Source organism: Dendropsophus ebraccatus, chromosome 1 (genome assembly GCF_027789765.1).
Source record: "Dendropsophus ebraccatus isolate aDenEbr1 chromosome 1, aDenEbr1.pat, whole genome shotgun sequence".
In the NCBI taxonomy this organism is placed as follows: domain Eukaryota; kingdom Metazoa; phylum Chordata; class Amphibia; order Anura; family Hylidae; genus Dendropsophus; species Dendropsophus ebraccatus.
In genome coordinates this window covers 32,768,597-32,783,000 of record NC_091454.1, presented here as the reverse complement: position 1 = coordinate 32,783,000, position 14,404 = coordinate 32,768,597, and the positions used below count along the sequence as shown (strand labels likewise).

Genomic DNA, 14,404 nt, shown 5'->3' with positions numbered 1-14,404 from the left:
CAGATATATTAAGACCTTTTATTTATGCATTATATAGTATAAGGTTTGCTATTCTGTGGGTTCCTTATATTTTAAAAGGATTCAAGCAATAACACAAAAGAAATAAATGAAAACTTTAAAATAAATCCTGCCATACAGTTTGAAAAATCGTCATGTTTTGAAGAAGTTGCAGTTCTCAACTTTGAACACCAAGTGGCGCCATTAGACTGTGTCTGAATTTTTATTTCATTTACAAAGGAAAATCTACTGATTTCACCATAGTCTCACAGAGCTGTATAGAGGGAAACCCTGCAATATTTCCAGAGATCACTCACTGCCGTCTGCTGTATAAAAATCATCTATGAAAAGGATTTTACATCTTAAATAATTACATTCTCAGTCTTGTGGATTACAGTAAAGGAAACTTTTCTATCACAGCTTTCTAACAATGAATGATACAAGGCACAGAAGAATACAATGGGAGCAGATTTATCAGGTAATTTGCTTTATTTTTTTCTTTATCAATGATATCTATGGGCAGCTACAATATTCAGTACTAGAAGAAATGAAGCGAGGATCTGTCATTGGGAATGTGGCAAAAGATCTTGGAATTAAGGTAGAGGAATTGGGAAAGAGAAAATTTCAACTTATTTCAAAAGCCAAAAAATTGTATGTCAATGTTAATCTGGATAATGGAGACTTTTTTGTAGCAGACAGAATTGATAGAGAAACATTATGTGGAAATAAACCAAACTGCTTTATAAACCTGGAGGCTGTAATAGAAAATCCTTTGAATTTTTACACAATTACCATTGAGATCCAGGATGTGAATGATAACTCTCCCATATTTTCAGACAATTACTTTCAAGTAGAAATCAGTGAGGTCACCTTACCTGGGGCCCGCTTTGCTTTAGGAAATGCTCAAGACCCGGATATAGGAAGCAACTCTGTACAGAGTTATACACTGAGCGGCAATGACAACTTTAATCTTGGAGAAAAAATTACAACAGATGGAATTAAATATCCGGAAATTATACTGGAAACGTCATTGGATAGAGAGAAGCAAAGTTCCTATGAGTTAATCCTAACAGCCCTGGATGGAGGTAACCCACAGAAATCCAGCACTGCTACAGTAAGGATTATTGTCCAGGATGTTAATGACAACCTGCCTATGTTTAACCAGGACACATATCGAATAAGATTACAGGAAAATGCCGCTATTGGATCCCTTGTCATCCAGTTAAATGCAACTGATGAAGATGAAGGATCTAATGCTCAAATAAATTATTCTTTCAGTCACATTTCTGATACTGGACGCCAGTTATTTACTATAGACTCAGTAAATGGGGAAATCAAAGTCCTAGGAGATTTGGACTATGAAACATCAGACACCTATGAAATGACTGTAGTGGCTAAAGATGGCGGAGGTCATGTGACACATTGCAAGGTGTTGGTAGAAGTGATTGACATCAATGACAATGCCCCAGAAATACTGATAAAATCTCTATCAGCATCAATTCCAGAGGATTCTCCTGTAGGCACTGTGATAGCATTACTCAATGTCCATGACTTGGACTCAGGGATGAATAGTGAAGTTGCTTGTCATATTTCAGACACATTGGTTTTTCAGCTAATTCCATCCCCCAATAGTTACTATAAACTAGTGACTGCAGCTAATATGGACCGAGAAAGAAATCCTTCCCACAATGTTACTATACATTGTACGGATAATGGATCTCCTCCACTATCTACCAACAAGACCTTTCAGCTCAACATCTCAGATGTGAATGACAATGCTCCAGTCTTTGAGAAGATGAGCTACATTCTGTATATTGGAGAAAATAACCAACCAGGTACATCAATACACAATGTCCGTGCTTCAGATCTGGACTGTGATGACAATGGGAAGATTAGTTATAGCATTCTGAACAGTAATGTAGAAGATATTCCTGTCACCTCCTATGTCTCCATAAACTCAATGACTGGGGTTCTCTATGCCCAGAGATCATTTGACTATGAACAGCTGCGGGAATTTCAGTTCCAGGTGATGGCTAAAGACAGTGGATCTCCTCCTCTAAGCAGTAATGTCACAGTGAGGATATGTATCATTGATAAGAATGATAATGCTCCTAAGATCCTCTACCCATCAGCAGACACTGAGGGATCAGCATTATTTGAGTTTATTCCTCACTCTGCTGAGAAGGGTTATCTAGTCACCAAAGTGATAGCAGTGGACGCTGACTCTGGACACAATGCCTGGCTCTCCTATCACTTACTACAGGTTCCTGACCCAACATTATTCACCATTGGTCATTACACTGGAGAAATAAAAATCGGGCGAGATATTCAAGACTCTGATTCCTTAAGACAGCAAATTGTGGTTCTGGTGAAGGATAATGGGGTCCCATCTTTGTCCTGTACAGTATCAGTCCATTTAGTTGTGGCAGAAAACTTTCAACAGGCTGTACCAGAGATAAGGAAACAACCGAATGTATCAAATACTTCTTCCAATGTAACATTCTACCTGGTGGTATCCATAGCTTTCATCTCAATTCTCTTTATTGTAACTGTGCTGATCACCATAGGGTTAAAATGCAGGAAATCTGATACCCCAACAACCTATGGAGCATATAGCAGAAATGTGTATCCTCAGTTTACCCTGGGATGTCCTTCTGAGATCAGTGATACAAGTTTACCTTTCCCATTCTCATATGATGTGTGTGTGACTCTGGACTCAAAGCAGAATGAAATTGCTTATCTGAAACCGGTGCAGAACGTCCCTACAGACAACCTCATCGACACTGATGTATCTACAGCTATGAATGATGCTTCCAGTGATCTGTCATCTGTCAGTATTGCACAGGTAAAAAAATCTTTTTTTTCTGCTTAAATTATACCTAAATAATAAATTTTAAATAACGTGACATTATTATTTAACTTCATATGTTTATTGCATACTGTATGTATAAAAATTCTTAAGAGTAAAAGAACAAAAAGAAAAATATAGGGCTGTATAGCGATCAAAGACCTTATTGTCTAGGCTCAGTTGTCCTTGTCAGTCTTTGTTTATTATCCTGATGCCAGATATTGGTTGTCGTGGTTATGTGGTAATCAATGCTGTATGTAAATGGACATTAAATTGCGGGAAACATCTGTACAAAACTTGTGGAGCCGTGAGGCATTTAGAATGTTATTTTTAGAAATAGTTTCATTTGCTGCTAATAAAACCTCATTCACACGTCCGTAGTGCGACCCATAATTAGGGACCTGCAATGTACTATGGATTTCTGTCTGTAGTTGTCTGCAGTTCACGGACCTCTGCATAGAAAGATAATAATTATGGTCCCACACACAAGTACGGATGTATGAACAGTGCCATTGAAATGAATGTGTCCTTAGTGCTCTCTGCAGTTGTAAACAGAACTATGGACAAGAGAATGAGGCCTAAGTACATTTCTTAAAATACTGAAAACCTTCAAAGGGGTTTACATCTTTATCTAGGGATGCAGTAAGTTTGCCTAGTGCCTACTTATTAAATCTTTAAACTAGGGGTTCCCAAGAAAAAGGCCATGGACCAACAGTGGACAGCGAATCACTTGGTCCCAGGCCTTAGCTTGAGCAGCAGAGCCGGGCAAGTACCAGGGCCCCTGAATTCAAAGTGCTTGATTAGGAGGAGGAAGCGAGCATATTAATGGAGAATGTTAAGTATGAGTATTTTTTATTTATACTACAGAGATAAGATGGCTACATGTGGAGACTTAATACCAGGAGAGTGCCTACAGGGGGAGTCCAACTTTGGCTATACAACCTACTGGAGGGGCTAACTATCTGGTGGGCTACCTACTTGGTAAATACATGGGGAATACTACTGAGGACCTACCTCCCTACTTGAAGAGATAGGATTCACTATTATATGGATACACAGAGGGGGCTTAACTACTATGTGGGGCTACAGAGGTGCCTAGCTACTATATAGGGGCACAGAGGGGCATAACTACGATATGGGGGAACAGAGGGGGCCTAACTTCTATATGGGGGAACAGAGGGGGCCTAACTACTATATGAGGAAACAGAGGGGGCCTGACTACTATATGGGGCAGAGATTGGACTTACATACTATATGGAGACATTGGACAGACCTAACTATTGTATGGGGGCTGAATATGACTAATTACTGCATTAAATGGGGGCAAGAAACTCTGCCTGACTCTGACCCTGGACAGATGGAAAATAAAAATAAAAATGACAGAAGGCATCCCTTGGGCAGTTCAACAAAATGACCACGCACTATAATGCTCATAAGCACCCTCCACACTCCCGAACTCCACCAGTCCGGTCAAGCAATCCAATATATACAATAAATGTGAAGGAAAGTGATTCGCTCACCACGTAGCCGCAATCTTCGGGTAATGAAACCCAATATACTCCAACTATGTGGAGCACTATACGCACTACGTCCGCGAGGAGGACGTACTTGGGCGTCCGGATGTGAGAGTCACATCAGCTGTGAGCATGTAACTTTTTGGTATGCTGCATCTATCTACATAAGAAAATAAAAAAGATGTCTGAAGTCATATCGACTCTGTGAGTATAGTGCTCCACATAGTTGGAGTATATTGGGTTTCATTACCCGAAGATTGCGGCTATGTGGTGAGCGAATCACTTTCCTTCACATTTATTGTATATATTAGAAGGCATACCTTGATAGTCTCAGGATAAAAAAATGATCTGCTATCATTTGTACTGTCAGTAGGGCCTATGTAGAACTTGTATCTACCAATAAATGGTCACTGTAATGGTCATGATGTGGCAGTATTATTTGTCCTTTGTATGCTAATATGCTGGTTCCTCCTCCTCCCCCACTGCTTCGTAATTTCATAGTTTTTATTTACAGAGGTGTATACTTTGTGCCGGTCTATGGGTACACACACTGCAAGTGTTATGTAAATGAAGACTTTTGATAGCATGCCATTAAATTGTAATGAATTGTTTTAATAAATTCTTAAGAAAGTTCTGAGTGAACAAATCCATATATCAATATAACCCATTTAAAATGGCAGAGTTGGTTTAACCCCTTAAGGACAGAGCTAATTTCCATTTTTGCGTTTTTGTTTTTTCCTTCTTGTGCTTAAAAGGCCATAGCACTTGCATTTTTCCACCTAGAAACCCACATGAGCCCTTATTGTTTGCGCTACTAATTGTACTTTGCAATGACAGAATGACTGAATTTTTTCATAAAACACAGTGGAAAACCAGAAAAAAAATAAATTGGTGGTGAAATTGGTGGTGAAAAAAAAAAAGCATTTTTTTTTATTTGGGGGTATTTGTTTTTACTCCATTCACCCTGGGGTAAAACTGACTTGTTATATATGTTCCTCAAGTCGTTACGATTAAAACAATATATAACATGTATGATGTATAATGTAAAATTCAAACCATTGTTAACAAATTTATGTTTCTTAAAATCACTCTATTCCCAGGCTTAAAGCGCTTTTATCCTTTGGTCCATGGGGCTGTGTGAGGTGTCATTTTTTGCGCCATGATGTTTACTTTCTATCGGTACCTTGATTGCGCATATGCAACTTTTTGATTGCTTTTTATTACAATTTTTCTGGATTTGATGCGACCAAAAATGCGCAATTTAGCACTTTGGGATTTTTTTGCGCTGACGCCGTTTACCGTGCGAGATCAGGAATGTGATTAATTAATAGTTTGGGCGATTACGCACGCGGCGATAGCAAACATGTTTATTTATTTATAACCTGGGAAAAGGGGGGTGATTCACACTTTTATTAGGGGGCTTTTTATTGACAACAACACTTTATTTATTTTTTTTACACATATACTAGAAGCCCCCCTGGGGGACTTCTAGTATATACACTTTGATCTCTCATTGAGATCTTTGCTGTATACATATACAGCAATGATCAATGAGATCGGCACTCGTTTGCTTTCGGCTGCTGCACCCGAAAACAAACGAGTGCCGAGCTGGGGTCAGCACCATCTTGGTGGAGACCCCGGCAGGTAATAGACACGGAGATCGCTCGTTGTCTCGGGGGAGCGATCTCCGCCACTAGACACCAGGGAACAGCTGCATACGGTAATCGGATGCAGCTGTCAACTTTGACAGCTGCATCTGATTACCTGATTAGCGGGCACGGCGATCGGGCCATGCCCGCTAATAGCCGCGGTCCCGGGCTATACGCGGCACGCGGGATCACGGCGGTTCAGAGCGGGGTCGCCGCATGGCACCGTTCTGAAGCCCCTTACCGGCAAAAGGGCGTAAAAATATGCTCTTTGTCGTTAAGGGGTTAACATTTTCAGTGCTACCTATAAAATGCAGCTGACACCTGCTGAGTATAGATCAGACTCATGAGTCCTTTATGTACTTCCTGCATCTTCCACTTTAAGTGTACAATGGATGATGCCAAAAGTTAATGTTAACCCCTTCAGGACCATGGGTCATTGATGCATCAATGCCCAGGTTTTTTAAGGCATCAGCTTATGGGATCATAATGATCCCATAAGCTGATGTCCCTACGTCCGCCCCCTCTCTTCTGTCCCCTGCCGCTGGAACAATCTTGTGACAGCGGCAGCAGAGAGAGGGGAGAAGGCAGAGCTCACGGGCGCGGGCCCCGTGCGCCCAGCCTTACCTCCCCCCGCTGGCCTCTGTAGCAAGGAGCCCCGATGGACAGCGGACAGAGAATTCTCCCTCTGTAAAGAGAGAATTCTCTGTCAGAAGCCCTATAGATGATGCGTTAGTGCTGACTGCAGTATCTACAGGGTTAACTCTAAGCACCAAAGCGCGGCTCCAGTGCTGAGAGTTGCAGCGGGGTCTCTGGCTATCACTGATAGCCGGGACCCGACGCGGATGACACATGCGCAGCTCCTGCACCTGGGTCATCCTGCGGTGTAAATTAACGTCGCTGCAGCATCAGGTATAAGCTGCAGCGATGTTAATTTACTGCCCAGCAGCGTGAGGAGGTTGAGGGACCAAATATGTTTTTCAACTCTAATATCAAGATTTTCTATCTATCTACGTAAACTCTTTACAGTGGTGGTTATACAAATGATAGAAAATGGTTTCCTTTTAAATACCTTAAGATTCGGAAGACTGGTGGTTTAATTATTGCTACTGGTTCCTACAAAAGAACATACAGTTAGATTTATATAAAGATAAATGTTCTATGTGTGTCTTGCTGTTACTAATAGGTTGTTTCTTTCAAGTTGTACATGCTTTTTTTTTTTTTTTTCTTAACTGCCAACTCCGCCAGATCTGCTCCCCCCTTACACTTTTCCCAATTACATCCCCTACTTATTCAAACATAATTTTTAAGCTTTAACACATAAATTTAACCCATTTACTATCCACCCCCCCTTCTCCCCCCAAAGACATAAACAAAAAAACAAAAAAAAAAAACAAAACCCAAACCTAACCCCCCCCCCCATGCCTGGGTATACTCCCCCCACTTCCCTTTCTACCATTTTGACCATATATTATCATAATCCTCCATCTTCTTTATTTGTGTGGCTTTAACGTAATCCATCAATTTTAGACTCTTTATCTCTCTTCTCCAGTCCTCCAAAGTTGGCAAATTCGGGGAAATCCACTTCCTTAATATACAGAGCCTGGCCGCGAACAACACTCTACTAACTATAAATTTCTCCACCCTAGTGACTTCTATCCCTCCAAGATCCCCTAGAAGTGCCGTTTCCGGACATTTCTTCAACTCCACGCTTATTCTCTTATTAATTTCACCGAATATTTCTTCCCAATATCTTTTAAGTTTGGGACATCTCCACATCAAATGAATTAAATCCCCCCTATTACATTTACATCTGTCACACAGATCTGTGTTTCATGCTTTCATCTTAAATAACTGAACTGGTGTAAAGTGTAACCTTCTAATTATGAAAATCTGTGACACTCTATGATTCATTCTCAGACTAACCTCTTTTATATTACCCATCACACTTCCCCAGTCTATTTCACTTATCTCTATATCCTCTTCCCAACTAGATCTAAATTTCTCCTCCAGTGTTGCATTTACCGTATGAATTAGCATCTTATAAAGTTTCCCCACAGTCCCCTTAGTTGATTTCATTATCGTTTCGTCAAATAAAAAAAAATCCTCCACCATAAACATTTCTTTCTCCTTAGTCTCTCTCACCATGTGTTTGAGTTGATAGTACCGTAGAGTGTCCCCCTTACCCAGGCCCCATTCCTCTGACAGAACTTCTAGGGATTTTAAGTCACCAGATGGATCAAAAATATGTTCTATATTTATAATCCCCCGTTTTGTCCAAAATAACCAATCCTGATATTTATTGAACTGGGCCAGATTCCCATTAAGCCACAAGGGTGTAAATTGATTGCTCTTATTCATACCCACTATCTTTTTACTATAAGACCATACCCTATTATATAGGTCATTAAGGGGATTATCTTTCATCCCGATCCTCCCTGCCTCCAGTAGCGTCGGTAGATCTGGGCCACACTTGTCGGTCAGTGCTAGCCACTTGCCCCAAAAATCATACTCCTTCCACTTCACAATGTATAGTAATTGTGCCGCCAAGAAATATACTTCAAAGTTAGGGAGGTTGAAACCTCCTTCCTCCCATTTTTTCGTCAGTAGCTCATACTTTACTCTCGGGACTTTCTTTTTCCAAATTAGCTCATTACATAAACCCCTAATATCCCCGAGAGCTTTCTTCCCTAGCCACACTGGACTATTGGCCATAACATACAGGACCTGTGGCAGCACTATCATTTTTACTAGACCAATTCTATCGGCCATGCCAAGAGGAAGCCGCTCCCATAATCTAATTTTCCCCTGTAACTTCCTAATTAGTGGGATCCAGTTAAATCTAATATATTTATGTAGGTCAGATGTGCGTTCAATTCCCAGATACTTAATAGAAGTCCCCGGGGCACAGACCCTCAGCTGACCATAATCCCCCCCATCACTGGCGCCCAACAACATGAGTGAGGACTTACCCCAGTTTATGGCAAAACCTGAGTATCTCCCATAGTTCTTGACTATCTCCATTACCTCTCCCAAAGAGGACCGAACACTCCCCAGGAACAGCATCACATCATCCGCAAATAAAGCAATCTTTTCCGTTCCCAAGGAGTGTTCGAAACCCCTGACTTTACTAGAGCATCTAATGTACTCGGCAAACGGCTCCATTGCTATGGCGAACAGGAGGGGGGACAAGGGACACCCCTGTCTTGTACCCCTAGATAACTGGATAACTGGATAACTAGATAACCCCTTCAGGACCATGGGTCATTGATGCATCAATGCCCAGGTTTTTTAAGGCATCAGCTTATGGGATCATAATGATCCCATAAGCTGATGTCCCTACGTCCGCCCCCTCTCTTCTGTCCCCTGCCGCTGGAACAATCTTGTGACAGCGGCAGCGGAGAGAGGGGAGAAGGCAGAGCTAACGGGCGCGGGCCCCGCGCGCCCAGCCTTACCTCCCCCCGCTGGCCTCTGTAGCAAGGAGCCCGATGGACAGCGGACAGAGAATTCTCCCTCTGTAAAGAGAGAATTCTCTGTCAGAAGCTCTATAGATGCTGCGTTAGTGCTGACCGCAGTATCTACAGGGTTAACTCTCAGCACCGAAGCGCGGCTCCAGTGCTGAGAGTTGCAGCGGGGTCTCTGGATCACTGATAGCCGGGACCTGTCGCGGATGACACATGCGCAGCTCTTGCACCTGGGTCATCCTGCGGTGTAAATTAACGTCGCTGCAGCATCAGGCATAAGCTGCAGCGACGTTAATTTACTGCCCAGCAGCGTGAGGAGGTTGAGGGACCAAATATGTTTTTCAACTCTAATATCAAGATTTTCTATCTATCTACGTAAACTCTTTACAGTGGTGGTTATACAAATGATAGAAAATGGTGTCCTTTTAAATACCTTAAGATTCGGAAGACTGGTGTTTTAATTATTGCTACTGGTTCCTACAAAAGAACATACAGTTAGATTTATATAAAGATAAATGTTCTATGCGTGTCTTGCTGATACTAAAAGGTTGTTTCTTTCAAGTTGTACATGCTTTTTACTTTAATTTTGTAAATTAAAATGCCGCTGAAAATTCTGAAAATGGTTAAAATGAAGGGGAAAAAAATCACAGTATACCTTATGCTGCTTTATATATTTTTAAATTAAAACTAGATCTATTAAATCTACCATCAGTATTTTAGTAATCACTCATGACATAGCAGCTTCATTTTGCTCTATGCATACCATGTTATTACAATTATATATTCCTAATATACCAAAACACCTTGTGATAATGAACACTATAATAAATATAGATATTAAAAAAGCCCCTACAAATTATTTTAAAAATCTTCTTGCAAAATCTTGCAAAACAACTGCAGTTCTTCTGTTTGAACTCTAGATGGCACTATTAGACTATGGAAAAATTATTTCACCTCAGAAATAAAATCTTGTAAGTGTTGCTGTAGTGTTATAGTGCTGGATATAGGGAAACAGTGCAATAATTCCAGAGATCACATACTGCAGCCTGGACTTCAAGAAACATCAAATATTTTTAACTTCACAGAATTATATTATTTTGGATTCTTGTGGATTACAGTAAGGGAGACATTATAACACAGCTTTCTAATGGATGATTTAACAAGGCACATGAGGAAACAATGGGATCAGATCTATCAGGTATTTTGCTTTATTTTCTTCTTCACCAGTGTTACCTATGGGCAGCTACAATATTCAGTACATGAAGAAATGAAGCGAGGATCTGTCATTGGGAATGTGGCAAAAGATCTTGGATTAAATGTAAAGGAATTAGCAAATAGAAAATTCCAACTTATTTCAAAGACAAAAATACAATATTTCAGTGTTAATCTGGATAATGGGGAATTATTTGTAGCTGACAGGATTGATAGAGAAACATTGTGCGAAATGAAACCAAACTGCTTTATAAACCTGGAGGCTATAATGCAAAATCCTTTGAATTTTTACACAATCACCATTGAAATCCAGGATGTGAATGATAACTCTCCCATATTCTCCAAGAAACATTTTGATTTAGAAATCAGTGAACTTACATTACCTGGGGCCCGCTTTGCTTTAGGAAATGCCCAAGACCCGGATATAGGAAGCAACTCTGTACAGAGTTATACACTGAGCGGCAATGACAACTTTGGACTTGGAGAGAAGATTACAACAGATGGAATTAAATATCCGGAAATTCTACTGGAAAAGTCATTGGATAGGGAGAAGCAAAGCTCCTATGAGTTAGTCCTAACAGCTCTGGACGGAGGTAACCCACAGAAATCCAGCACTACTACAATAAGGATTATTGTCCTAGACTTTAATGACAACCTGCCAATGTTTAACCAGGATACATATCGCATAAGATTACAGGAAAATGCTGCTATTGGATCCCTTGTCATCCAGTTAAATGCAACCGATGAAGATGAAGGATCTAATGCTGAAATAACTTATTCTTTCAGTCACATTTCTGATACTGGACGCCAGTTATTTACTATAGATTCATTAAATGGGGAAATCACAGTATTAAAAGACTTGGATTTTGAAACATCAGAGGCCTATGAAATGACTGTAGAAGCTAAAGATGGCGGAGGTCATGTGACACATTGCAAAGTGTCAATACAAGTAATGGATGTCAATGACAATGCCCCAGACATAACTATCACGTTTCTCACTGCATCAATTCCAGAGGATTCTCCTGTAGGCACTGTGATAGCATTACTCAATGTCCATGACTTGGACTCTGGGATGAATAGTGAAGTTGTTTGTCATATCTCAGACACATTGGCTTTTCAGCTAATTCCATCCCCCAATAGTTACTATAAACTAGTGACTGCAGCTGGTATGGACCGAGAAAGAAATCCTTCCCACAATGTTACTATACATTGTACGGATAATGGATCTCCTCCACTATCTACCAACAAGACCTTTCAGCTCAACATCTCAGATGTGAATGACAATGCTCCAGTCTTTGAGAAGATGAGCTACATTCTGTATATTGGAGAAAATAACCAACCTGGTACATCAATACACAATGTCCGCGCTTCAGATCTGGACTGTGATGACAATGGGAAGATTAGTTATAGCATTCTGAGCAATAATGTAGAAGATATTCCCGTCACCTCCTATGTCTCCATAAACTCAGTGACCGGGGTTCTCTATGCCCAGAGATCATTTGACTATGAACAGTTGCGGGAATTTCAGTTCCAGGTGATGGCTAAAGACAGTGGATCTCCTCCTCTAAGCAGTAATGTCACAGTGAGGATATGTATCATTGATAAGAATGATAATGCTCCTAAGATCCTCTACCCATCAGCAGACACTGAGGGATCAGCATTATTTGAGTTTATTCCTCACTCTGCTGAGAAAGGTTATCTAGTCACCAAAGTGATAGCAGTGGACGCTGACTCTGGACACAACGCCTGGCTCTCCTATCACTTACTACAGGTCCCTGATCCAACATTATTCACCATTGGTCATTACACTGGAGAAATTAAAATCGGGCGAGATATACAAGACTCTGATGCCTTAAGACAGCAAATTGTGGTTCTGGTGAAGGATAATGGGGTCCCATCTTTGTCCTGTACAGTATCAGTCCATTTAGTTGTGGCAGAAAACTTTCAACAGGCTGTACCAGAGATAAGGAAACAACCGAATGTATTAAATACTTCTTCCAATGTAACATTCTACCTGGTGGTTTCCATAGCTTTCATCTCAATTCTCTTTATTGTAACTGTGCTGATCACCATAGTGTTAAAATGCAGGAAATCTGATACCCCAACAAGCTATGGAGCATACAGCAGAAATGTGTATCCTCAGTTCACCCTGGGATGTCCTTCTGAGATCAGTGATACAAGTTTACCTTTCCCATTCTCATATGATGTGTGTGTGACTCTGGACTCAAAGCAGAATGAAATTGCTTATCTGAAACCGGTGCAGAACGTCCCTACAGACAATCTCATAGACACTGATGTATCTACAGCTATGAATGATGCTTCCAACAGTGATCCAAATTCAGGCAATATTTCCCAGGTATGAAGATGATTTTTTTTTTGTTTTACATATTGATAATGGGGGAGATTTATCAAACTAGTGTAAAGTAGAATTGTCTTAGTTACTCCTGGCAACCAATCAGATTCTACCTTTAGGCTCGATTCACACGTTGTAACAGTGCGGCTGTATTTGCGGCTGTAATTGTGCGGCGGTATTTTTGGTGGTTCGTGTGTATGCTTGGAAGTATAGGATATACGGCTGCACAGTGCACACTATGTATGAATCTACGGCCCTATCGTAAACGGACCCGTAAAAAATGAACAAGACCATTGTTTGCGGCTGAATATGCGGCCGTGGATTGACAGGCGGTCCGTACGGAGTACTTCAAAAATAGCCGGCAATGATGCCGAATGCCGATGCCTCTAATAGTTAATATATTAAATTAATCAAACACATTTTCTTTGTAATCAAGACACTTTCGTTGATCAATAATTTATTTCTAACGAATCCATCATTTTGCAATTAAATATACTGTTAAAAAAAATAGATATATAAATAAATGTATATTTATATATATATTTATTTTTTGACAGTATATTGAATTGCACAATGATGGATTCGTTAGAAATAAATTATTGACCAACGAAACTGTATTTATTTCAACGAAATTGTGTTTTATTCATTAAATATTAATTAGTACAGGAAGCTCTATAAGCCGTTAATTCATATGCCGGCAAAAGAGCATTCTGTACTAATCATCACTTTACTTTAATGAAAACATCAAATGTTTCTTCTAATTATGTTGTGACAATAGCATTATTAGAAGAAACATTTAGAATTATATGTGCGCTCAGCTGATTGGCTGTTCGGCTGAGCGCACATATAATAAGCCGGTCCGCAGTACAGTGACTTCATTGTGCTGCGGACCAGCGAAGAGGACGCATCGGGGTGAGTATAGAGCTCTCCCCACCCCCTCCCCTGCACTGCTCCCCTCCCAGCAAGGAAGGGGGGTCACTTAACCCCTTCCTTGCTGGGATGGGTGCAGTCTGACATCAGTCTGGCCCCCAGGGGGTTAAGGGGGATGCAATACATCCTCCCTTAACCCCTTGGGGGTCAGACTGTAAGCAGCGATCTGTAAAGATGCTGCATACTGTAAGGAGCACAACACCGCTCACAATGATGGGTGTTGTGCTCCTGTTTGTGTGTTTTTGTGTGTTTCTCCCTTTTTGTTTTTCAGATATCGGTATCCTGGGGATTACGTCGGATTCCATGGACTACGTCGATGACCAGCGTTTTTTTAATTTTTTTTTAATAAAATGGTCAATGAGGGGTGTGGGGGTGTTTTTATTTGAATAAAAAAATTTGTAAACTTGTGTCTTGTCTTTATTTCTTTACTTTATAGACTT

The 14,404-nt window shown here is 40.5% G+C and overlaps 2 protein-coding genes across 2 annotated transcripts; both read left to right on the top strand.

The window, feature by feature from the left end:
* Positions 1-427: 427 nt before the first annotated feature.
* Positions 428-7,791, top strand: LOC138780895 (protocadherin gamma-B4-like). The gene is made up of 2 exons (XM_069956753.1): positions 428-2,842; positions 7,558-7,791. The coding sequence occupies exons 1-2, from the start codon at positions 428-430 to the stop codon at positions 7,789-7,791; spliced, it is 2,649 nt and encodes an 882-aa protein (XP_069812854.1).
* Positions 7,792-10,637: 2,846 nt separating this feature from the next.
* LOC138780772 (protocadherin gamma-B4-like) lies at positions 10,638-13,043 on the top strand. Its single transcript, XM_069956732.1, has one exon. The coding sequence runs from the start codon at positions 10,638-10,640 to the stop codon at positions 13,041-13,043; it is 2,406 nt and encodes an 801-aa protein (XP_069812833.1).
* Positions 13,044-14,404: the final 1,361 nt, after the last annotated feature.